The sequence below is a fragment of the Bubalus kerabau genome, chromosome 16 (genome assembly GCF_029407905.1).
Source record: "Bubalus kerabau isolate K-KA32 ecotype Philippines breed swamp buffalo chromosome 16, PCC_UOA_SB_1v2, whole genome shotgun sequence".
Taxonomy (NCBI): Eukaryota; Metazoa; Chordata; class Mammalia; order Artiodactyla; family Bovidae; genus Bubalus; species Bubalus kerabau.
This window is the reverse complement of record NC_073639.1, coordinates 3,957,233-3,983,031: the sequence shown is the minus strand read 5'-3', so window position 1 is coordinate 3,983,031 and position 25,799 is coordinate 3,957,233. Positions and strand designations below refer to the sequence as shown.

The 25,799-nt window shown below is 45.4% G+C and overlaps 1 protein-coding gene across 1 annotated transcript; it reads left to right on the top strand.

The window, feature by feature from the left end:
• Positions 1–3,503: 3,503 nt before the first annotated feature.
• Positions 3,504–24,911, top strand: LOC129629980 (ankyrin repeat domain-containing protein 26-like). The gene is made up of 7 exons (XM_055550219.1): positions 3,504–3,809; positions 13,599–13,669; positions 14,422–14,515; positions 15,489–15,601; positions 18,711–18,812; positions 22,780–22,996; positions 24,254–24,911. The coding sequence occupies exons 1-6, from the start codon at positions 3,798–3,800 to the stop codon at positions 22,826–22,828; spliced, it is 441 nt and encodes a 146-aa protein (XP_055406194.1). The 5' UTR covers positions 3,504–3,797; the 3' UTR covers positions 22,829–22,996; positions 24,254–24,911.
• Positions 24,912–25,799: the final 888 nt, after the last annotated feature.

Below are 25,799 nucleotides of genomic sequence, written 5' to 3'. Positions count from 1 at the left end.
ATACCATCCTCCCACCACCCTCCCACCACCAGCCCAACACCCTCGCTCCACCCTCCCACCACCCTCTGACCACTCACCCACCATCTGCACACCATCCTCCCACCACCCACCCCCCACCCTCTCACTACCCCACCACCACCCTCCCAGCATCCTACCAGCACCCTCACACCACCCATCCACCATCCTCCCACCACCCTCCCACCACCAGGCAACCACCTTCCCACCACGCTCCCTCCACCCTCCAACTATGCTCCCACCACACTCTCAACACCTACCCACCATCCTCCAACCACCCTCACACCACCAGCCCAGCACCCTGCCACCACCCGCCCACCACCCACCCACCAACTGCCCACCACCCTCCCACCACCCACCCACCATCTGCCCACAATCCTGCCACCACCCGCCCACCATCCACCCATCATTCTCTCAGCACCCACCCACGATCCACCCACCATCCTGCCACCACCCGCCCACCATCCGCCCATCTTCAGCACCCACCCACGATCTGCCCACCATGCTCCCACCACCCGCCCACCAACCTCCCACCACCCACCCAGCACCCTCCCACCACCCTCCCATCACCCTGCCATTCATCTTCCCACCATACTCCCACCATCCTCCCACCACTCTCCAATCCACCCGCCCATTCATCTTCCTACCCAGGTGGAGTAGGATGGAGTAGGATGAATCTGTTTTCTTATACATAAAGTGGGAGGATCTAGCTCGAGCCCTAGTGTATCTAGGGTTTATTGGCTTTCTGTGTTGTGATTCTGAGTGAAATTTCATCCAAAGAAAGATAGAGGGACACCATATGGCTTCCCTATCTGCACCGCTCTAGAAAAAGGGTCACTGTGCCATGTTAATTATGGCATCACCATGGTCTACTGCATCCAACAGTAGGCCCTCAATAAATACTATATGGAAGGAAAGACAAGAAGGGAGGGAAGCAAAGTAGATGAGAGGGATGATGAGAGTGTGGGTGGATAGGAGGCGAGATGGGAGGATGGATGGGGGTGGATGGGAGGGTGGATGGGAGGATGGTAGGAGGGTGGTGGAAGGATGGTGGAAGGATGGTGGGAAGGCAGATGGGAGGATGAACGAGAGGATGTGAGAGGATGTGAGTGGATGGATGGGAGAATGGATGGGAAAGTGGTTGAGAGGGTGGTGGGAGGGTAATGGGAAGATGAATGGGAGGGTGGACTTGAGGGTGATGGGAGGATGGTGGGAGGGTGGTGGGAGGGTGGTGGGAGGATCGTGAGATGGATGGTGGTTGAGGTGGGGTTCCTGTCGAGTTGCAACAGGGATCTCAGGGACCCGCTTGTGTTGTCTCAGAGAAGTTAGGTCTTTTTTCGAGTTGTGAGGGGCCCATCGGGATTCCTCTCGAGTCGCTGCCCCCGAATAGGGCTGTGTCTAGACCTCAGTCGGGAAGCTCAGGGTTCCTCTCTGGCGGCAACAGGGATCTCGGGCTTCTTATCAAGGTTCAACAAGGGAGTCAGGCCTCACCTGGTGTTGAGGCATGGAATTCTACGTTCCTCTTGAGTTGTCAAAGGGGTGTCAGGCCTCCAGTCCAGATCAGGCAGGGAATTTGGGCTTTTTCAAGAGCATAGGCAGGGGCGACAGGCCTCCCATCCTGCTGTAGGGGATACTCGGTGTTCCATTGGAGCCGGTAGAGGGGAATCAGAACCTCCCTCCTACCAACCTCCCACCACCCTCCCACCACCCGCCCAGCACCTGCCAACCACCCTCCCACCACCCACCCAGGGCACTCCAAATACCCACACACCACCCACCCACCACCCTCCCACCACCCGCCCACCACCCTCCAACCAGCCTCCCACCACCCTCCCACCACCCTCCCACTACACTCACAGCACTTTCTCAACACCCTCCCACAATCCTCCAACCACCCTCCCACAACCCGCCCAGCACCCGCCCACCATCCGCTCACCACCCTCCCACCACCCGCCTGTCACCTACCCACCACCCTCCCACCACCCGCCCATCACCCGCCCACCACCCTCCCACCCCCAGCCCACCACCCTCGTACTGCCCACCCAGGACCATCCCACCACCTGCCCACTGGCATCCCACCGCCCTCCCACCACCAGCATCCCACCGCCCTGCAACCGCCTCCCACCACCCACCCAACCAGCCTCCCACCACCCGCCTTCCACCTATCCACCACCCTCCCATCACCCGCCCAGGACCCTCCAAAAACCTGCACACCAACCCTCCCATATCATCATCCCAGCACACTCCCACCACCCGTCCGCCACCCGACCACCATCCTCTCACCACCCTACCAACACCCTCCCACCACTCTCCAATCCACCCTCCCATTCATCTTCCTATCCAGATGGAGTAGGATGAACCTGTTTTCTTATACATAAAATGGGAGGATCTAGCTCGAGCTCTAGTGTATCTAGGATTTATTGGCTTTCTGTGTTGTCACTCTGGGTGAGATTTCATCCAAAGGAAGATAGAGGAACACCACATGGCTTCCCTATCTGTACCCCTCTGGAAAAAGGGTCACTGTGCCATGTACATTATTGCATCACCAGGGTCTACTGCATCCCACAGTAGATCCTCAATAAATACTATATTGAAGGAAAGACAAGAAGGGAGGGAAGCAAATTAGATGAGAGGGATGATGAGAGTGTGGGTGGATAGGAGGAGAGATGGGAAGATGGGTGAGAGGATGGTGGGACGGTGGATGGGGGGTGGATGGGAGGGTGGATGGGAGGATGGCGGAAGGATGGTGGAAGGATGGTGGGAAGGCAGATGGGAGGATGAATGAGAGGATGTGAGTGGATGGATGGGAGGATGGTTGAGAAAGTGGTTGGGAGGGTAATGGGGAGAAGAATGGGAGGGTGGAATGGAGGGTGGTGGGAGGATGGTGGGAGGGTGGTGGGAGGGGGTTGGAGGATCGTGGGAGGGGTGGTGGTTGAGGTGGGGTTCCTTTCTAGTTGCAACGGGGATCTCAGGGACCCACTCGTGTTGCCTCAGAGAAGTCAGGTCTCTTTTTGAGTTGCGAGGGGCCCATCGGGATTCCTCTCGAGTTGCTGCACGTGAATAGGGCCGTGCCTAGATTTCAGGCAGGAAACTCAGTGTTCCTCTCCAGCAGAGACAGGGATCTCAGGCTTCTTATCAAGGCTCAACAAGGGAGTCAGGCCTCGCCTGGTGTTGAGGCATGGAACTCTGCATTCCTCTCGAGGTGTCAAAGGGGGTGTCAGGCCTCTGGTCGAGTTCAGGTGGGGAATTTGGTCTTTTACAAGAGCATAGGCAGGGGTGACAGGCCTCCCATCCTGTTGTAAGGGGATACTCAATGTTCCATTGGAGCCGGTGCAGGGGAATCAGAACTTATCTGGAGCGGAGGGGGAACTCGGCATCATTTTTGCTTGCGGCAGGATCTGTGGGGTTCCACTCGAGATCAATTGGTGACACAGGCCTCCTCTTGTAGTGCGAGGGGAAGTTGGGATTCCTCTTGAGTTGAAGCAGAAAATGGGCCCTCATCTCCAGATGAGGTGGGACACACGGGGTTCTAGTCGACTTGAGGCGGGAAGTTCGGCTTTCATCACGAGTTATGACGGAGATCTCTGTGCCCACTTGAGTTGCTGAAAGGGAGTCAAGCTTTCTCTCGAGTTTTGACAGGGAACCTGGGATTGCTCTTGAGGTGCTGCAGGAGAAAACGGCCTCATCTTGCATTGACGGGGGCATCTCGTGGTGTGTCTCGAGTTGTGGCTGAAGGCTTGAGATTCCTATCCAGGTACCATGGGGAACTCAAGGAGCCTCTCATGTTGCCTAAGGTAAGTAACATCTCCATTCAAGTTGTGAGGGCAAGCGTGAGAGTCGTCTGGAGTCACGGCAGGGGAATCAGGCCTCAATTCTCATGGAAGGGGGAATCTCCAGGTGTTTCTCGAGTTGTGGCAGGAAGTGTGGGTTCCCTCGAGTTGCCACGGGGATCTGAGGGAGCCTCTCATGTTGTCTCTGGGAAGTCAGGAATCCTTTCGAGTGGTGAGGGGCCTCTCGGGATTCCTCTCGAATTGATGCAAGCGACTAGGGCCTCATCTCGAGTTGAGGCGGGAAACTCAGGGTTCCTCTCCAGCTGTGATAGGGATCTCGGGGTCCCTATGGAGATTCCCCTGGGGAGTCAGACGTCTTCTCGTGTGGAGACATGGAACTCCGCTTCCCTCTCGAGGTGGAAAAGGGGTGTCAAGCCTCCTGTTGAGTTGAGGTAGGGATTAGGGGCTATTTCTAGAGGCGCCATGGGGCTCTCAGTCCTCCCTTAGTGTCGTGAGTTGATGCCCAGGGTGACATTCCAGTAGTTGCAGGGGAATGAGGCCTTTTCTCTAGTGGACGGGGACATGGGGGTCTTTTCGAATGGTAGCACAACCCCTGGAGTTCTGCTCGAGTTTCAAGGTGAGACCAGCCTCCTCCTGAGGTGCGAGGGGATCATTGGGATTCCTTTGCAGACGAAGCAGGGAGCTGGACCCTCACCTCGAGATGAGGAGAGGAAACCGGGGCTCTTTTTGAGTTGTGGTGGGAAACTCGGTGTTCCTGTCGCATGGACGGGTATGTTGGGGACCTTCCGGAGTTGCATCAGGGGTGTCAAGTATGCTTTCACATTTCAAGAGGGAACATGGTTTTTTTCTCGAGAAACTGCTCTGGAATAGGGCTTCATCTCGGGTTGAGGGAGAATCTCGTGGTTTTTCTCGAGCTGCGGTGGTAAGCTTGGGGTTCATCTCGAGTTGCGACAGAGATCTCAGGGACCAGCTCGTGTTGCCTCAGAGAAGTCAGGTCTCTTTTCGAGTTGCAAGGGGCCCGTCTGGATTCCTCACAAGTCGCTGCCCATTAATAGGGCTGTTTCTAGAGTTCAGTCGGGAAACTCAGTGTTCTCTCCTGTGGCAACCGGGATCTCGGGCTTCTTATCAAGGTTCAACAAGGGAGTCAGGCCTCGCCTAGAATGAGGCATGGAACTCTGCGTTCCTCTCGAGTTTTCAAAGGGGTGCCAGGCCTCTGGTCCAGTTCAAGGGAGGAATTTGGGCTTTTTCAAGAGCATAGTCAGGGGCGACAGGCCTCCCATCCTGTTGTGAGGGGATACTCGGTGTTCCATTAGAGCTGGTGCAGGGGAATCAGGACTTATCTGGAGCAGAGGAGGAACTCAGCATCCTTTTTCCTTGCAGCAGGGTCCGCAGGGTTTGACTCGAGATTCAATGGGTGACACAGGCCTCCTGTTGGGAGTGAGGGGAAGTTAGAATTCCTCTTGAGTTGAAGCAGGGAATGGGCCCTCATCTTCGGATGAGCTGGGACATACGGGGTTCTAGTCGAGCTGTGCTGGGAAACTGGGCTTTCATCTTGAGTTGTGATGGGGATCTCTGGGCCCCACTTAGTTGCCTAATGGGAGTCAAGCTTTCTCTCGAGTTTTCAGAGGGAACCTGGGATTGCTCTCGAGGTGCTGCAGGAGAAATGGGCCTCATCTCTCATTGATGGTGGCATCTCGTGGTGTGTCTCGAGTTGCTTCTGGAGGCTTCAGATTCCTCTCCAGGTAACATGGGGTACTCAGAGGGCCTCTCGTGTTGCCTCAGGGAAGTCAAGTCTCCATTTGAGTTGCGAGGACCAGCGCGGGAATGCTCTGGAGTCATGGCAGTGAAATCAGTCCTTACTTCACATGGAAGGTGAATCTCCAGGTGTTTCTCGAGTTGCGGCAGGAAGTGTGGGTTCCCCGGAGTTGCCACGGGGACCTGAGGGAGCCTCTCATGTTGTCTCTGGCAAGTCAGGAATCCTTTTGAGTAGTGAGGGGCCTCTCGGGATTCCTCTCGACTTGGTGCAAGTGACTAGGGCCTGATCTCGAGTTGAGGCGGGAAACTCAGGGTTCCTCTCCAGCTGTGACAGGGATCTCGGGGTCCCTATGGAGATTCCCCTGATGTGTCAGATGTCGTCTCGTGTGGAGACATGGAACTCTGCTTCCCTCTCGATGTGAAAAAGGGGTATCAGGGCTCCTGTCGAGTTGAGGTAGGGATTAGAGGCTATTTCTAGAGGCGCCATGGGGCTCTCAGGCCTCCCTTCGTGTCGTGAGTTGATACCCTGTGTGACTTTCCAGTTGTTGCAGGGGACTGAGGCCTTTTCTCAAGTGGTCGGGGACATGGGGGTCTTTTCGAACGGTGGCAAGACCCCTGGAGTCCTCTAGAGTTTGAAGGTGAGACCGGCCTCCTCCTGAGGTGTGACGGGAACATCGGGATTCCTTTGCAGATGAAGCAGGACCCTCATCTCAAGATAAGGAGGGGAAACCGGGGCTCTTCTTGAGTTGTGGTGGGAAACTCGGTGTTCCTCTCACATGGACGGGTATCTTGGGGACCTTCCTGACTTGCATCAAGGGTGACAAGTACCCTGTCGCATTTTAAGAAGAAATGTGGCGTTTTTCTCGAGACACTGCTCTGGAAAAGGGCCTCATCTTGGGTTGAGGGAGAATCTCCTTGTTTTTCCCGAGTAGTGGCAGGTAGCTTGGGGTTCATCTCCAGTTGTGACGGGGATCTCACCCACCGGCTCGTGTTGCCTCAGAGGAGTCAGGGCCCTTTTTGAGTTTCGAGGGGCCCTTTGGGATTCCTCTCGAGTCACTGCCCGTGAATAGGGCTGTGTCTAGCCTTCAGTTGGGAAACTCAGTGCTCCTCTCCAGCGGCGACAGGGATCTCAGGCTTTTTATGAAGGTTCAACAAGGGAGTCAGTCCTCGCCTGGTGTTGAGGAATGGACTCTGAGTTCCTCTCGAGTTGTCAAAGGGGTGTCTGGCTTCAGGTCGAGGTCAGTCAGGGAATTTGGACATTTTCAAGATCATAGGCAGGAGCGACAAACCTCCCATCTTGTTCTGAGGGGATACTCAGTGTTCTATTGGAGTCAGTTCAGGGGAATTAGGACTTATCTGGAGGGGAAGGTGAACTCGGCGTCCTTTTTACTTACAGCAGTATCCGCGGGGTTCCACTCGAGATTCAATTGGTGACACAGTCCTCCTCTTGTTGTGTGAGGGGAAGTTGGGATTCCTCTTGTGTTGAAGCAGGGAATGGGCTCTCATCTCCCGATGAGTTGGGACACACGGGGTTCTAGTTGTGTTGTGGTGGGAAACTGGTCTTTCATCTCGAGTTGTGACAGAGACCTCTGGGCCCCCTGGAGTTGCCTAAAGGGAGTCAAGGTTTCTCTCGAGTTTTGAGAAGGCACCTGGGATTGCTCTCGAGGTGCTGCAGGAGAAATGGGCCTCATCTTGCATTGATGGGGGCATCTCGTGGTGTGTCTGGGGTTGCGGCTGGAGGCTCGAGATTCTTCTACAGGTACCACGGGAAACTCAGGGACCCTCTCGTGTTGCCTCAGGGAAGTCAAGTCTCCATTGGAGTTGCGAGGGCCAGCCCGGGAGTGCTCTGGAGTCATGGCAGGGAAATCAGGCCTGAATTCGCATGGAAGTGGGAATCTCCAGTGTTTCTCGAGTTTCGGCAGGAAGTGTGGGTTCCCTCAATTTGCCATGGGGACCTGAGGGAGCCTCTCATGTTGTCTCTGGGAAGTCAGAAATACTTTCGAGTGGTGAGGGGCCACTTGGGATTCCTCTTGAGTTGGTGCAAGTGACTAGGGCCTCATCTCGAGTTGAGGCAGGAAACTCAGGGTTCCTCTCCAGCTGTGACAGGGATCTCGGTGTCCCTATGGAGATTCCCCTGGGGAGTCAGACGTCGTTTCATGTGGAGACATGGAACTCCACTTCTCTCTCGAGGTGGAAAAGAGGTGTCAGGCCTCCTGTCAAATTGAGGTAGGGATCAGGGGCTATTTCTAGAGTCGCCAAGGGGCTTTCAGGCCTCCCTTCATGTCGTGAGTTGATACCCGGTGTTACTTTCCAGTCGTTGTAGGGAACTGAGGCCTTTTCTCAAGTGGATGGGGACATCATGGTCTTTTCCATCAGTGGCATGACCCCTGTCGTTCCTCTCGAATTTGAAGGTGAGACCGGCCTCCTCCTGAGGTGTGAAGGGAACATCGGAATTCCTTTGTAGACGAAGCAGGGGATTGGATCCTCATCTCGAGATGAGGAGAGGAAACCGGGGCTCTTCTTGAGTTGTGTTGGGAAACTCTGTGTTCCTCTCTCATGGACGGGTATCTTGGGGACCTTCCTGAGTTGCATCAAGAGTGACAAATACCCTGTCGCATTTCAAGAGAGAATGTGGCATTTTTCTCGAGACACTGCTCTGGAATAGGGCTTCATCTCGGGTTGAGGGAGAATCTCGTGGTTTTTCTCGAGTAGCGGTGGGAAGCTTGGGGTTCATCTCGAGTTGCGACGGGGATCTCAGGGACTGGCTCGTGTTGCCTCAGAGAAGTCAGGTCCCTTTTTGAGTTTTGAGGTGCCCTTCGGGATTCCTCTCGAGTCGCTGCCCACGAATTGGGCTGTGTCAAGACTTCAGCCGGAAACTCAGTGTTCCTCTCTGGCGGCAACGGGGATTCGGGCTTCTTATGAAGGTTCAACCAGGGAGTCAGGCCTCGCCTGGTGTTGAGGCATGGAACTCTGTGTTCTCTCAAGTTGTCAAAGAGGTGTCAGGCCTCCGGTCGAGTTCAGGTTGGGAATTTGGGTTATTTCAAGAGCATAGGCAGGGCCGACTGGCACCCATCCTGCTTTGAGGGATACTCGGTGTTCCACTGGAGCCAGTGCAGGGGAATCAGGACTTATCTGGAGTGAAGGGCCAACTCAGCGTCCTTTTTCCTTGCAGCAGGATCCGCGGGGTTCCACTCGAGATTCAATCAGTGACACAGGCCTTCTCTTGTGTTGCGAGGGGAAATAGGGATTCCTCTTGAGTTGAATTAGGGAATGGGCCCTCATCTCCTAATGAGGTGGGACACATGGGGTTCTAGTCGAGTTGTGCTGGGAACTCGGCTTTCATCTCGAGTTGTGATGGGGATCTCTGGGCCCCCTTGAGTTACCTAAAGGGAGTCAAGGTTTCTCTCAAGTTTTGAGAGGGCACCTGGGATTGCTCTCGAGGTGCTGCAGAAGAAATGATTCTCAACTTGCATTGATGGGGGCATCTCGTGGTGTGTCTCGAGTTGCCGCTGGAGGCTTGAGATTCCTCTCCAGGTACCACGGGGAACTCAGGGAACCTCTCGTGTTGCCTCAGGGAAGTCAAGTCTCCATTGGAGTTGCGAGGGCCAGCCCGGGAGTGCTCTGGAGTCACAGCAGGGGAATCAGGCCTCAATTCACATGGAAGGGGGAATCTCCAGTGTTTCTCGAGTTGCGGCAGGAAGTGTGGGTTCCCTCGAGTTGCCATGGGGACCTGAGGGAGCCTCTCATGTTGTCTCTGGGAAGTCAGGGGTCCCTTCGAGTGGTTAAGGGCCTCTCGTGATTCCTCTCGGGTTGGTGCAGTCGACTAGGGCCTCATCTCGAGTTGAGGCGGGAAACTCAGTGTTCCTCTCCAGCTTTGAATAGGGATCTCCGGGTCCCTATGGAGATTTCCCTGGGGAGTCAGATGTCGTCTCGTGTGGAGACATGGAACTCCATTTCCCTCTCGAGGTGGAAAAGGGGTTTCAGGCCTCCTGTCGAATTGAGGTAGGGATTAGGGGCTATTTCTAGAGGCGCCACAGGGCTCTCAGGCCTCCCTTTGTGTCGTGAGTTGATACCTGGTGTGACTTTCCAGGCGTTGCAAGGGACTGAGGCCTTTTTTCAAGTGGACGGGGACCTCGGTGTCTTTTTGAAGGGCAGCATGACCCTTGGAGTTCTTCTCGAGTTTCAAGGTGAGACCGGCCTCCTCCTGAGGTGCGACGGGAACATCGGGATTCCTTTGCAGATGAAGCAGGGGATTGGACCCTCATCTCGAGATGAGGAGGGGAAACCGGGGCTCTTATTGAGTTGTGGTGGGAAACTCTGTGTTCCTCTCGAGGGGACGGGTATCTTGGGGACCTTCCTGAGTTGCATCAAGGGTGTCAAGTACCCTTTCATGTTTCAAGAGGGAACGTGGGGTTTTTCTCGAGACACTGCTTTGGAAAAGGGCCTCATCTCGGGTTGAGGGAGAATCTCGTGTTTTTTCTCGAGTAGCGACGGGAAGCTTGGGGTTCATCTCGAGTTGCAACGGGGATCTCAGGGACTGGCTCGTGTTGCCTCAGAGATGTCAGGTTTCTTTTCGAGTTGCGAGGGTCCCATCGGGTTTCCTCTTGAGTCGCTGCCCACGAATAGGGCTGTGTCTAGACTTCAGTCAGGAAACTCAGTGTTCCTCTCTGGTGGCGACAGTGGTCTAGGGCTCATAATCAAAGTTCAGCAAGAGAATCAGGCCTCGCCTGGTGTTGAAGCATGGGACTCTGCGTTCCTCTTGAGTTGTCAAGGTGTGTCAGGCCTCTGGTCAAGTTCCAGCGGGGAATTTGGGCTTTTTCAAGAGCATAGGCAGGGGCGACAGGCCACCCATCTTGTTGTGAGGGGATACTCGGTGTTCCATTGGAGTAAGTGCAGTGGAATCAGGACTTATCTGGAGCAGAGGGGGAACTCGGTGTCCTTGTTACTTGCAGCAGGATCCCCGGGGTTCCACTGGAGATTCAATCGGTGACACAGGCCTCCTCTTGTGGTGTGAGGGGAAGTTGGGATTCCTCTTGAGTTGAAGCAGGGAATGGGTCCTCATCTCCAGATTAGGTGGGACACACGGGGTCTACTCAAGTTGTGTTGGGAAACTGGCCTTTCGTCTCGAGTTGTGACCGGGATCTCTTGGCACCCTTGAGTTGCCTAAAGGGAGTCAAGCTTTCTCTCGAGTTTTCAGAGGGAACTTGGGATTGCTTTCAAGGTGCTGCAGGAGAAACCAGACTCATCTCTCATTGATGGGGGCATCTCATGGTGTGTCTCGAGTTGCGGCTGGAGGCTTGAGATTCCTCTCTAGGTACCACGGGGAACTCAGGGAACCTCTCATGTTGCCTCAGGGAAGTCAAGTCTCCATTGGAACTGCGAGGACCAGCGCAGGAATGCTTTGGAGTCACGGAAGGGGAATCAGGCCTCATTTCACATGAAATGGGAATCTCCAGCTGTTTCTCGAGTTGCAGCAGGAAATGTGGGTTCCCTCAAGTTGCCATGGGGACTTGAGGGAGCCTCTCTTGTTGTCTCTGGCAAGTCAGGAATCCTTTCAAGTGGTGAGGGGCCTCTCGGGTTTCCTCTCAAATTGGTGCAAGTGACTAGGGCTTCATTTTGAGTTGAGGCGGGAAACTCAGGGTTCCTCTCCAGCTGTGACAGGGAACTCGGAGTCCCTATGGAGATTCCCCTGGAGAGTCAGATGTCGTCTCATGTGGAGACATGGAACTCTGCTTCCCTCTCGAGGTGGAAAAGAGGTATCAGGCCTCCTGTTGAGTTGAGGTAGGGATTAGGGGCTATTTCTAGAGGCGCCACAGGGCTCTCAGTCCTCCTTTCGTTTCATGAGTTGATACCCAGGGTGACATTCCAGTCGTTGGAAGGGAATGAGGCCTTTGCTCAAAAGGACGGGGACCTCTAGGTCTTTTGGAATGGTTGCATGACCCCTGGAGTTCCTCTCGAGTTTCAAGCTGAGACCGGCTTCCTCCTGAGGTGCGACGGGAACATCAGGATTCCTTTGCAGACGAAGCAGGGGATTGGACCCTCATCTCGAGATGAGGAGGGGAAACCGGGGCTCTTCTTGAGTTGTAGTGGGAAACTCAGTGTTCTTCTCATGTGAACGGGTATCTTGGGGACCTTCCTGTGTTGCATCAAGGGTGTCAAATACCCTTTCGCGTTTCAAGAGGGAACGTTGGGTTTTTCTCGAGACACTGCTTTGGAAAAGGGCCTCATCTCATGGTGAGGGAGAATCTTGTGGTTTTTCTCGAGTAGCAGCGGGAAATTTGGGGTTCATCTCGAGTTGAGACGGGGATCTCAGGGACCGGCTAGTGTGCCTCAGAGAAATCAGGTCTCTTTTCGAGTTGTGAGGGGCCCATCAGGATTCCTCTCGAGTCACTGCCCATGAATAGTGCTGTGTCTAGACTTCAGTCGGCAAACTCAGTGTTCCCCTCCAGTGGTGATAGGGATCTCAGGCTTCTTATGAAGATTCAACAAGGGAGTCAGACCTCGCCTGGTTTTGAGGCATGGAACTCTGCGTTCCTCTTGAGTTTTCAAAGGGGTGCCAGGCCTCTGGTCGAATTATGTCGGGGAATTTGGGCTTTTTCAAGAGCATAGGCAGGGGCGACAGGCCTCCCATCCTGCTGTGAGGAGATAGTCCATGTTCCATTGGAGCCAGTGCAGGGGAATCAGGACTTATCTGGAGCAGAGAGGGAACTCGGCGTCCTTTTTCATTGTAGCAGGATCCGTGGGATTCCACTCGAGATTCAATCGGTGACACAGGCCTCCTCTTGCGGTGGGAGGGGAAGTTGGCATTCCTCTTGAGTTGAAGCAGGGAATGGGTCCTCATCTCCAGATAAGGTGGGACACACGATGCTCCTCTCAATTGTGGCGGGAAACTTGTCTTTCATCTCGAGTTGTATGGGGATCTCTGGGCCCCCTTGAGTTGCATGAAGGGAGTCAAGCCTCCTCTCGAGTTTTGAGAGGCATTCGGAATTGCTCTTGAGGCGGTGCACGAGAAAAGGGCATCATTACGCGTTGACGGGAATCTCATGGCTTGTCTGGAGTTGCGGCGGGAGGCTTGGGATTCCTCTCCAGGTACCACACGGAACTCAGGGAGCCTCTCGTGTTGTCTCAGCAAAGTCAAGCCTCCATTCGAGTTGTGAGATCGAGCGCAGGAGTGCTCTGGAGTCATGGCAGGGGGATCAGGCCTCACTTTAGATCACTTCCTCTTCTAAATAGTTTATGTATGTGGTTAGTCTTTCATGTCCAGTTCTTTGTTACCTCATGAACAGTAGCGTACCAGGCTCTGTCCTTGGGATTCTCCAAGCAAGAATACTGGAGCGGGTTTCCTTATGGCAATACTGGAGCCATTTCCTTGTCTAACATACATTATATAAAGTGCACAATATAATCTTCCAAACATCCCACTGAGGTTGATGCTTCCATTGTCTCCATTTTATGCATGGAGAAATGGAAATACAGAAAGTTTAAGTGATTTGCTCCAGGACACACAGCTCAGAACTGATTGAACTGTGACACAGGCCCATGCATTCTGGCTCCTGTTTAGCTACTGCCTCTCACACTAGTCTCTGAAGCATCCAGTTGTCACCATCAGCAGTGTTAGCTCTTGTAACCATTGGAAGATCTGTGGTCATTTACATATGTGGATATTTAAAGTGATGGCCGATGTGGAGCCTGGATTAAAAAAAAAAATTGTTTACCATAAGGTAGTTTTTTTGTCTTTCCCCATTTGAATAGTTTATAAATTTGTGTGTTTATTTGAGAAAATCTGATTTAAAGCATGGATGGTGTTTTTGAGTGCTAGTGGAGAGGTCAGTAACCTGCAGAGGGCAGACAGGAAGTATTTTCCCTTTGTGGACTGTAAGGTGTCTGTTGTAAAATCTCATCTCTGCTGTATGGCAGGAAAGCAGCTGTTAACAATATGCAGACAAAAGAGACAAAAACCAATGATGGCAGATTTACTAGGTTATTAGTAGTTAAAACAGTTGTTTTTTCTTTTTCTTTTTCTTTTTTTTTTTTTAGTTGCAAGAAGCACCAGATCAACTTACAGAGGCTGTGAGATGTGCTGAGAAAACACAGGATCACGTCCAAAAGTATGATTTAAAGCAGCATAGAAAATAAATATAAAGCAGATAAACAGTATAATATGAGAATAGATCAATAGTGATAATAAGCACATTATCGTGAAGCTGTGTAACATTTTAGCTTTGAGCTGTTTTGAGATGCATAATTTCCACCATTATTTCCATATTTTTCACATTATCCACAAGTGAAAAGTGAAAGTTTTAACTGCTCAGTCATGTCTGACTCTTCGCAACCCCATGGACTCTAGCCGTCCAGTTTGTCCATGGAATTCTCCAGGCAAGAAACCTGGAGTGGGTTGCCATTCCCTTCTCCAGGGGATCTTCCTGACTCAGGGATCGACCCTGGGTCTCCTGCATTTTCAGCAGATTCTTTACCATCTGAACCACCAGGGAAGGCATTAGTCACAAATAGAAAAACAGTACAGTGGCCAAATCATCTACTTTTCAAAATTCGAAAAACCTATGTAATTGAACCTGCAGATGTTTGTTTAAAAACAGTGTGATATTTTAAAAATCTATGTGTGAAGGAATGCTGTGGCAGTCCAAGGGTTAAAACTATGCCTTCCAAGGCAGAGGGTGTGGGTTTGATCCCTGGTTTGGGAGCTGGGGCCCCATGTGCCTCACAGCCAAAAAACAAAAACATAAAACAGAAGCGATATTTCAGTCAATTCAATAAATACTTTAAAATGGTCTACATCCAAAAAAAATTTAAAAATAAAAATCCATATGTGAGAATAATTATTTTAAAATCTGCATTTTAGGCTTGAAATTGAAAATGTCAAATTACAAACTACAGTCAAAAAGCAAGTGGGCAAAATTGAACAGCTTCAGAAAAACCTGTTAAGGACAAGATCGGTAAGTCAACCTCTTAATTTCTGTCATACTGAGAAAGGATTTTAACTTTTTTACTAGTAATATATAAGAATATTTTGGACAATATGAAAAGTCTCATTGATTAGCTTATTGCATTTTTATTGATACTGCTTGCTACTAGTACTGTAATTCCTCTGTAGAAGAAATCAACTGAATTCATAAAATTAATGATTTTTATAGTAAGATTTTAATTTAAAAAATTGTGACAGTCCAAACGCAATATTTTATATAGACCACATTCTGTTTATTCATTCATCTGTCAATGAAATTCCACCGTCTGCCTATTGTTAATAATGCTGCTTTGAACATTGGTATACAAACATCTGTTTGAGTCCAGAAATTTGAGTAATGATTTGATTGAGAATTTTGAGTTTGTTTTGTAATCCAGATCTTTCTGTGAGATTTCTGAGAATGAATCATTTTAAATATTGTAGTTTGTTCTCTTCATTAAGAATGAACACTATGTCCGTATAGAACCATTTTTCTGAACGACTGTATTTTTCATTTGTTGGATTTTTTTTTTTTAAGAGATGGGGCTTGCATGGAAATTTTTAAAAGATTATTTTAGTAAGGTGTGACTTAACAAAACCTGGAATATCTTGAACCATTGATGAAAATGATTTTAGAGCATCTCTAGAAAGTAAAATGTAAATATAGGCAGTGTTTAAAAAAACTTTCATTAACATTTAGTATTTTATGTGTAAAAGTCTCTATATTTAACAAATAAATGTTGGCAATTTAAATTCCAGAAAAATGATGAAATGAAAAATCATTTTAAGTTGTTTTAGGAAAAGTCATCAATTTTGAAATCTGTTCTTGGCATCAATCAGGTTTAAAAATTGTGTTTACTATAAATTCATATTAACTTGTGAACTCATGAGAAATAATATTTTTAAGAAAGAATAAGTCTCTCTAGGTGTTTAAAAATAATTTTCTTCAATTGTTTTTTTCTAAGTCTGAGGATGAAAAGGAACAATTAAAGAAATACATTGAATTAAAACAATCTCTGGAAAATAGCTTGGACCAAGAAAAGAAGAAAAACAGTGAGTTCAAAAAAGAGATTACTGGGTAAGATTTTAATATTTCTGATAATCTCAACTATTAATAAATGTATAATTTTATTTTATTTAAAACCTTAGACACAAATTCATTTTTTAAATATATTTTTATAATTAAACACATTGTCCTATTTCAAAGTTTACTGTGGAAAGTCAGCACAATCTGAAATGTTTTTGAGTGCAGCAGTGTTACACTTATCTCTAATGATTTCTAAAACAGTAACAACCGTGCCTCTGCATATAGTAATGTCACTCTCTTCCTCATCATCTATGCTGAATTTTTACTTCTGCAAAGTATCTTTGTTCTTTTTGGTAATCCTGCCTTCTTTTAATTGTGTTCCTTCCCTTCATCATTCAAGTAATTTATTATCTAAAAACCTACCTGTGTTACTGTTGAACAACATTAAAAAGTATCTTGATTTGGCTTATATTTTCTTTTTGGCCCAAAATTTTAGTTATAAAATGTACATACAAAAATCTATGTGTAACTTAAAGAATAATAAAATTAGTGACCATGTTTTGATCAGTAAGATAAAAAAAAACTGCTTCTGTTTTTTTGCTGAGTGCAGTTAACCCTCATCATCTACAGATTCAGCCAACCCAAGATCAAAAGTATTTAGGGAAAAAAAATTGAGAAAGTTCCAAAAAGCAAAACTTGGATTGGTCTCAAGCTGGCAACTATTTCCCTAGTGTTTACACTGTATTTATAACTATTTACAAAGCGTTTACATTGTATTAGATAATGTAAGTGATCTAGGGAAGACTGAAAGTATAAGGAAGATGTGTTTAGGGAAACTTGAGCATTTGTGGATTTTGTATCCACGGAGTGTTGGGGGATTTTTGAACCAATCCTCTGTGGGTGCCAAGGGACGATTATACAAAGGGTTCTTCTCTGATTCTCATTAATATTTTTTCTCTTTTAATTTTCTCTACATTGCTTTGCATTTTGTTAACAATGTGCTGGGCAAGATGTCTACATCTCTTAAAACAGTCTTGAAGAGATTGGTACCCTCTCTCTCTCTCTTCTGATTTCCTTTCTTCTAAAACTCTCAGCCTGGGTTATTTTCCGCTTAACTCAAGATCAAAAGATTTTTCTTTTTTTTTTCAATTTTGAGTGAGAATCTTGTTGGTTTTTTGTATCTACTTCCTTTTCTTTTTGTAGAGGCTGTGGTCAGTAGGAACAAACATGTCTTGTGTCTTTTTAAAAAACATTCATATATAATATCTCTTCATCTTTAGCTTGAATACTGATCTCTGGTTTATAATTAATATTTAATGATAAATTAATATTTCACACTAGCATGCTAAAATTGACATTAACTTATTTATAAGAACTCATATATTACATATATCACACACAGTATATTTTAATATGATAAATTTTTTCTTCATAATATTTATCTAAGATTAGAATTTAGTTATACTTTCAAGGAATATTAATTTGAACAATGAGCAAGGATTATAATTTATAGATTTGTTTGTTTTATCTGATAGAACATATATCTGTTTAATTATTAAATATCTGCTCTTAAAGAACTTACTCATTCTATACATTTCTACAGATTTAATAAACTCTTAAAAATGACAAGAAGGAAGTTAAATGAATATGAAAATGGAGAGCTTAGTTTCCATGGAGATTTAAAAACCAGTCAAACTGAAATGGATATTCAAATTAATATGCTAAAACATAAGGTAATTTTTAATCAGTTTTAGAACCCCAAAATCACTTAATTTGGGGAAATATAAATCATTCTATGCTTTCATCAGTGAAACACAGATTTGTCTACTAATTTTTTAGGTTGGACACCAGTAAAAAAGACAGCTTTTCCCTATATCATTTTGCAACAAAAAGGGCACACTCTTGACTCTCTCTGTCTTGAACCCTGGATGGTGATCTGAAGCTGAGCAGCACAGGATTAATGACCCCAAAGCATCCATTGTTTTTGGTGACAGGTTTGTTGAAATCTAATGAACATACCATGCAGTTCATTCATTTAAACTGTACACTTCAGTAACTTTATTATGTTTAAAGAGTTATACAGGTATTACCATGTTAGAACATTTTTATCACCCTCCAAAGAAATCACTGTGCCAGTTTTTCTTTCATGATCTTCCCAGCCTGAGGGAATCATGACTCCACTGCCTGACTGTGCAGATGTCCCTTTTCTGGACATTTCGTGTCAGTGGGATAACACAATATTGGATCCTTTGTGACTGCCTTCTTTCATTTAGCATAATATTTTCAAGGTCCATCTAACATGTATCAGTATTTCCTTGCTTTTATTGCTCAATAATATTCTATTGTATGGACGTACCACATTTGATTTATCCATTCATCATCTGATGGACCTTTGGTGTTGTTTCTACTTTTTGGCCAATGTCAGTAATGTTACTGTGAACATTTATGTCTAAGTTTTGGTGTGAACATATTTTTTCATTTCTTGTGGGAATACAGGTATGAGTAAAATTGCTGTATTACACAGCAACTCTGTTTAACCTTTTGAGGACCTGCCATACTGTTTTCCAGAATGGCTTCATCATTTTATATTTTTATCCAAAGTATGTAAAACGTTCCCATTTCTATACATTCCTGTCAACACTAGTCATTACCTGTCTCTGTGAGTATAGCCATCCTAGAAAGTATGAAATGGCATCTCGTGGTGTTTTATTTCTCTCTGAGGAGAGGACAATGAAGACTGAGTTCTAGATTAGTAACTACTCAAAGCTACCCATCTCTTTTAGAATTTTAGTAAATTGAGATGAGGTCAAAAGTCTGATTTTGGTAATTAAACTATTTCTAGTCATTTCTTATAGTTCAAATCACATGTCTCATTGCTTACTAGTCTTCATTGCTTTCAAACTTGAGCAGAAATTCTAAGGAGTCACACCTGCCTATATGTAAGAAATTGCCATTGAAGGGAATCCTGAAAAAACTTCTTCCTGAATAGTTCTTAAGTCTTCCTTCTAGTTATATACTTTTTCTCATCAACATTGTCATTAAAAATCTCACCTTTTATTATATTCCAGTTTAGAGGAGACCAGTTTCTACCTACATTTAAGTTATGTTTCTTTATTTTCTATTTTTCAAAAATCTAATTTTCTGTTTTTTTCCTATTCAGCTTTAAGTTTAGTGGCTTCAATAAACAACATTGGTTTCGTTCAAAATCTACACTTAGGAAAAGGTGGCCAGGACATCTGGCTTCTCATCCCCTCAGCTTCAGGTAAGGCAGCTCGAGGGCTGGGGCCTGGAATCAGGTGAACGTGTGTTCATTCCCATGTCTGATAGTTGGTATCTGTGGTTGGCTGGACTTTGGTGAAGGCAGACAAGTGAAACACCTACCCTGAACACCTAGGCTCTCTTTGCAGCCTGGGCTTACTTGCAACAGGGAGCCTGGTTCCCAGGTTGAGACCCAGGCAGAAGCTCTGCTGCCTTGTCTAACCTCACTTTGCAGTTCACACAGCATCACTTTCATCATCTTCTGTTCAATAGGAGCAAGTCACTTATACTTGGCCTATATTCTACCTCTTTTTACAGAATAACGTTTTTAAAACTAATGGGTACATTTAAAAACTAGCACAGTTACTCACTGGCCACAATTTTTTATATTCCTTCCAATGAAACATACCCTTTTCCCTACCCATTCCCTCACAAGTCTCAGTTGTTAACAGTGTCAGGCCCAGGCTCAAGTAGAGGTCTTACCGTCTTCATCAGGTATAGGTGGCACATGCAGATGAGGTTTCTGGGTGTGATTTCTAGAGTGTGACCCTGTGAGCACAACCCTTTCAGTACTAAGACTTGAGAACTAAAGGGACAAGTTATCTGCCACCCACACCCCCACCATTCTGCTGAATGACTCTCCTGTTCAGAAATGGGAAACGGGAGGCACTGTAGTCCATAGAAGCTCTGAGGTCCAGTTTGGTGCTGCTAGCCCTTTGATGAGGACTTGGTCCTGCCCATAGGAGTGCTTCTCCTTTGCTCTACCTTCTGGGCTCTGTGTGCTGTCCTTTTCATAAGAAATGACCTGTCTGTAGCTGAGTCATGTTTCTTAAATCAGCTTCCTCTTTATTGAACTTCTAAGAAAATCCCAAAGGCCTATTCTCATTTGTATGTCTTGGTCTCTGCTAGGCAAAGTTCTTTTTTTTTTTTTTTTTTTTTTTTTTGCTGCCAGGGTTCTCTTTAAAGCTTTTAGTGTCCTGTGAATTGGATTGGGGTTCACGTCATTGGAGAGGCTACCCTCACAAATCTTTTTTGAGAGAAGCTCTGCACCTTGGACTTCTTGTGAAGCTTTGGAGGATGATGCCTTTAAAATTCTTATGCCCTTAAAATCTTTAAAGGAATTTGAGGCACCACCTTAAGTCTTTCCAGGGTCTTAATGAAGTGTTTTACAGTCTACAGGCTTCACCTTTAGACCATGTTTTCCTGGAAGCAACCTAGGTTTGATCTTAGCCCAGAAGCTGTTTCTCTCTTTTAGCATCATGTGACCACTGGACATGTGAAGATGCTGTAAAGGAGATAACAGATATTGAAACCAAATATAATTGAGCCTGGTTCCTTTATATTTAATAGTCCCCCCACCTTTTTTTGATAGCTTATCCCTCTCATTGATGTTAATTTCAGCTGGTTTGTAGCAAGAGTCTCCTTTCCCCTGTGTTTCAATGTCGTTTTCTTCTTTTGTCTAGAAGCTGTCACCAGCAGCCTCTTTAAGGGCCATCAGGATTCAGTTTACAATGTCATGAAGCCCTTTGGGTTTTCATCTCTTTCTCTGCATCCATTCAGATCTCACCCACCTCCAGGTTGAAAGGCATTCTCACATCTTTTAGTTCTTTTTTAATGGCATTTTTAATATCAGTATCTGTGCCAGGTATTTATTGCCAGCATATTGTATAATAAAACACGTCAAAGCCTAGTGGCTCAAAAGAGCATTTACTTTGTGCAAACATTTTGTTGGGGCAAGGCTCAGTGAGTGAGGCCAGCTCATTTCTTTTCCAGTCGGCATCAGGTGGGATGTCGTGAAGGTGCAGACCAGAGTCATCTGAAGATTAGTTCATGTACATGTCTGGCAGTTGGAGCTGGCTTTTGGATGGGGCATTAGTTGGGGGCGGTCAGTGGGGGCACTGACAAGGTGCCCAGTATGTGGTCTGGGCTTCTTCGCAGCATAGTGACTGATGCTAAGGGTGGGCTTTCCCACAGAGCAAAAGTCAGGTTCCCCAGACTCTGTCCAGTAGAAATCAGTTACTGAGGCCTGCACATATTTAAGGGGAGGGAATTTCAGAGAAAAGTGTCAAAGAATTTGTAGACAGTTTCACTACCACCACCTCCACTCACCTTGACTTACCAAGTAATCATTCTGTCTAAAGGAAAGTTATTTGCAACTTGGTGTTACTGAAATTCCCACAAATTTTGTTTGTTCTTTTGTTTGGTATGTTCTGTTCTGTGAAAAGTGCCAAATGGTTACAAAAATGAGGCATTTTGTTGTTGTTGTTGTTCAGAAAAATGTATGGATCATCTCACTAAGTTATTAGGAGATGGGATTTCTTTAACCTTTTGAATTATTTTTCTTTGGAATGCAGTTCAAATTAGCAAAAACTATTTATAGTTCAGAAAAAGACTTATGGGATTATAATCCATATTTTTGTAAGATTTATTAATGAGAGTCTTATTTTCACAATCTTCTTTTGGGAAGCGTTTATTAACTCAATCCTAGATAACTCAATACAGTATCCCTCAAACTTCTTTAAAACATGGGGCATTAAGATGGGGGGAAGATGTAAGAGACATTCTACTAAGAGGTGACTTGTAGTCATTTTATGGAGAAAAAATAGAAAAGAGTGTAAAATCAAGTGCAAATGTTGTGTGACAAAGATGATGACAGGGAAGAATATATTTTGTGACTCTTGGTAGTTTGAACTTCTTTCTTGATTCTCTGAGTAATCCCTGGTCCTACATTCTACAATACAGATACCATCGTATCTATTTGATCCTGGGTTTGAGTTAGGCTGTGCTCAGTCCACTTGCCTCATTACTCTTTCTTGCAGATTGATGATCTTACAGCAGAGCTGGAAACTGCATCTTCAAAATGTCTGCATCTGGATGCAAAAAATCAAGTTCTCTGAGAGGAGTTATTATCTATGAAAGGAATGCAAAAGAAATGTGAAAAACTAGAGAAGAATACAAAGAAGTTGGAGCAAGAAGTAGTGCTCCTCAGAAGTCATATAGAAATGAATATGATAGAACACAGTCAAGTAGAGCAGTATAAATGGGAGATTGAAGAAAGGGCGAGACAGGATCTCATAGAGAAATTAAAGGAAGTGAACCTATTTTTGCATCTGTCATGTGCTTGAATTCACCTCATTGTAAATTATGTTTTGGATCTATACAGCTTATGTGTTACCTCTACTTCCCTTAGAGCAATTGGTTTGGTAGTTTTCTGGAAGGAAGGGGACACTTGTTTCTCCCTTTAAATATTTCCGTTTCCATCACAGTTATCACCAAATTGACCTATCAGAATCATTCTCACTAGAGAATCCTTTCATTTATAAATCCAATTGGTATAAAACAAGACTACTAGGAGGAAAAAATATTGTGGTTTAGAACTGGTACCATCCTCTTGAATTATTTTTTTTTCACGACTCTAATTTTATTTTATTTTTAAACTTTACATAACTGTATTAGTTTTGCCAAATATCAAAATGAATCTGCCACAGGTATACATGTGTTCCCCATCCTGAACCCTCTTCCCTCCTCCCTCCCCAATTCATCCCTCTGGGTCGTCCCAGTGCACCAGCCCCAAGCATCCAGTATCGTGCTTCGAACCTGGACTGGCAACTCGTTTCATACATGATATTTTACATGTTTCAATGCCATTCTCCCAAATCTTCCCACCCTCTCCCTCTCTCATCCTCTTGAATTATTTTTAAGTTGTCTTGTTCAATTTTAAAATTTTAAGTTGATCCTCTTGTTCTTTGAATTATCAGATTATATAAGCACCACTATAACAATAATTTCACTTTAATTTTATAATTCACATTTAATTCACTTCATATTGATGATAATTATTTTAAACTTCTGCTCTTTTTTTAAACTTTAAAATTGTTTTCTGAATCACTGACTCAAAACTAAAGAGAGCAAATATCATTTTCCAGGTTAATGATTATTTTTAAAATGTTATCTTTTTAAATTTACCTTAGATACAAGCAGCTCTCAGGAGAACTTAGAGCAGTTACAAGAGAAGAGTAATGCTTCCATAAGAAGTCAGATGGAACTCAGAATTAAAGACTTGGAATCTGAACTCTCCAAGGTGAAAACTTTGCAAGAAGATTCTCATAAAGCAGAGTTGGAAAAATATAAGCAACTCTACCTAGTAGAACTAGAAGTTAGAAAGTCATTGGAAGGTCAACTAGACAAGTAAGTCAAAACACAGAATCACAGAAAGTAAATTTAGTTCGTTAATTTGTCTCCAAAGCCTAATTTTTATAGAGCACAGTTCATGAGATTAGTAGGAAGTGAAAGCTAACTAGCTGGTCACTGCTAGAGGGCGGCCTAAGACAAACTATTAATATGGTGTCCTTTTAAGTTTTACCACACAGAGTCATATACGACTGAAGTGACTTAGCAGCAGCAGCACACTGCATAAAGCCATGCTTGTGAATTGGGGGCAATTAACACAGGAGTGAAAGACAGGATAATTCACAGAGTGGCTATAAATAGTATGGTGACCTGACCGGGTGCGGGTGTGGAGGATGGAAAGGGCAGATGGCACCTCCAGTGCCTATTCCAGGTTTCCCCACTGTCTGAAAGCAGAGCATTCCTAGGAAGCCTTTCATAAGCCAAAACAGCATACAGCAAAGAAGCAGGTACCGAAGGGCACGTTCTGCTACTTGAAGCCTAAAATGAATATGCACAAGTGAAGCACAGGTGTTCCCATATAGGGTTCAGGGTTGTGGTGACTTGACACTGAGATGTGGGGTATGGCTTCCAGGGAAGGAGTTCAGTGGGACCAGTCTCCCTGCTTGGGGAGTGTGATTCCTCTCACTGTAAAACGTACACTGAACCTTTTTATATGAAATCAAAAAGTCTCTTCAAAAAAAATTTTTTTTTATTATCAAAAATAGATGCTGACGTAGGCCTTTCCTATAAGTGAAGTAACATAAAATGAACTTTGGAAAAGCAGGGGATACTTGTAATTGTTCCTGGGGCTGTTTTAGCTCTTTTAAATCACCCATTGACTTTCTTGTCGTCCCCTCTAGATTGTGACTCTAGATGATTCCTTAGAGGCAAAAGCTTAATTTCTCTGAGGTCATGAGTGAAACGTGTATACAAGGGTGGTAAAAGCAAATGCTTGAAAGTGGTTTTGTTGGATGGGGTGTTTCTTCATTCCTGAACTGTTTCCTGGAGGCAGGTGTGTCCTAGAGGGCAGGAGGTGTCACTGTGGAGCCACCTCCCTTTCTCTCTGATGCCCTTTCTCTCCTTTCCCAACTGTGACTTGTTACTTGAAGAGCCCTTGACACATGTGTACTTCTTTAGAACAAGGTTACAACTATCATTGTTTACAGGAGGCCTGCTCTGTGTTTTCAGTGTTCAAACAGTTTATTGGGAATTTCATTTACTATATGGTAACTTTAAAATGCAAATCATTAAGTTGGTGTTTTCCATCTTCCCCAGGACTCATGAGAGGCTGGCAGTGATCAGCACCAAACTTGAGGTGGAGAAAGAGCAGAACAAATCTTTACTGGAGCCCCTTTGTGTTGGAAATTTCAATAATCCTTTAGTACTCAATGGAAATCTTACTCCAAGAGCAAACGTAGGTTTCTCTACCTCAATTCCATGCCCTTCGAATAACAGCATGGAGAATTACTTGACCAAAATTACTTCTATTATCTTTTCTCCACTGGGTTTCAGATTTCTGATATGAATGATCCTTGTTTTAAATTTGGTGAACTTCTGAACTTTTTATTTGACTTAATGCACACTAAGTAAAAGTCATAATTAGCTGTGCTAATAAAGGAGACAGAAATTTTATGTTTTTGTCCCAGAGTCCTTGATTTTAAGAGATACGTACTAAATTATTAAATTTCTTGAAAAGCTGCGTTTAAATTCTACTTTAGAAATGAAATCTTATTGCCTAGTATCCAAAAGTATTCTTTCAGATGTTTCACTTCCTTTCTAATTGATTTCAGTTGGCAATGGTTCATAATCATTTCCAAGCTCTGCTGTACCCAACGAAGTTTTTCTGCCTCTAAGCATAAGTGAATCACTGGCATCTAAACACTAACCACATATGGATGCTTTTTGTTTAAAGGAATCCTAGATAAATCCTTTTTATGAGTTAAATAAACTTACAATACTAAACCAAAACATTAGTTTCTAGTTTTAGCTTAACATTTTTTGTCATTTTCTTACATAAATTTTGTCATTTCTTACAAAAATTATGTTTTTGTCATTTCCTTAATTGCTATTTTACCTATAGCATTTTTATTTAAAATAAAAAAAAAACCACAATCTTGCTGAGCATTTGTAGAACATTTCTAGATTTGTAGTTAATTCAAACATTTAAACATTATAAATGAAGCTCACTTTATCTCTATCTTGATATCACCTGGATGAATGGTATCTAAGATAGCAATCATGGGGAGAGTCTTTAAATTGCAACCAGTTTTCACTGTTCAATCATTGTGATTAAAATATCCATTTCAGTCAGTGCACACAGGTTTGTAGTTTTAATGGTGTTTTCCTGATGTTTGTGATGCACGGAAAAGTAGCCCTTGTTAAATGCAGTCTCAACCTGTTTTCTCATTTGGCTTCTTGCCATTGTAGGAGAGCAATTAAAGTTTCTTTCACAGCATTGCATCTACATTGGGTCTTAGTGCTTGAGAGCTGTGAACCTGGAGGATGTGCTTTAGCTGTGCAGTCACAGTGGGCCTCCAAACACTTCATCCCAAGTCCGACTCTTCCCCACGCAGGCCTAAGAGGAAGAAGCAAATGCTTGACCCCCATCCCAGACACAGGCTGCCTACTGCACACCCAAGTTCACGGTGCTGTGGTCACATACATCTTTTCAAAGTAGAGATTTGGAACCAAGCAAGCACTTTGGGAAAAGTTCCTTCTCCCAAACTCACCAGTTAGGTAAATCTCCTCACCTCTCATAAGGAAGGTAGGAGTATAAGTCTTCACCTTGAAACTTTTCTCCTTCAAGTTCCCTGTCGTGTGT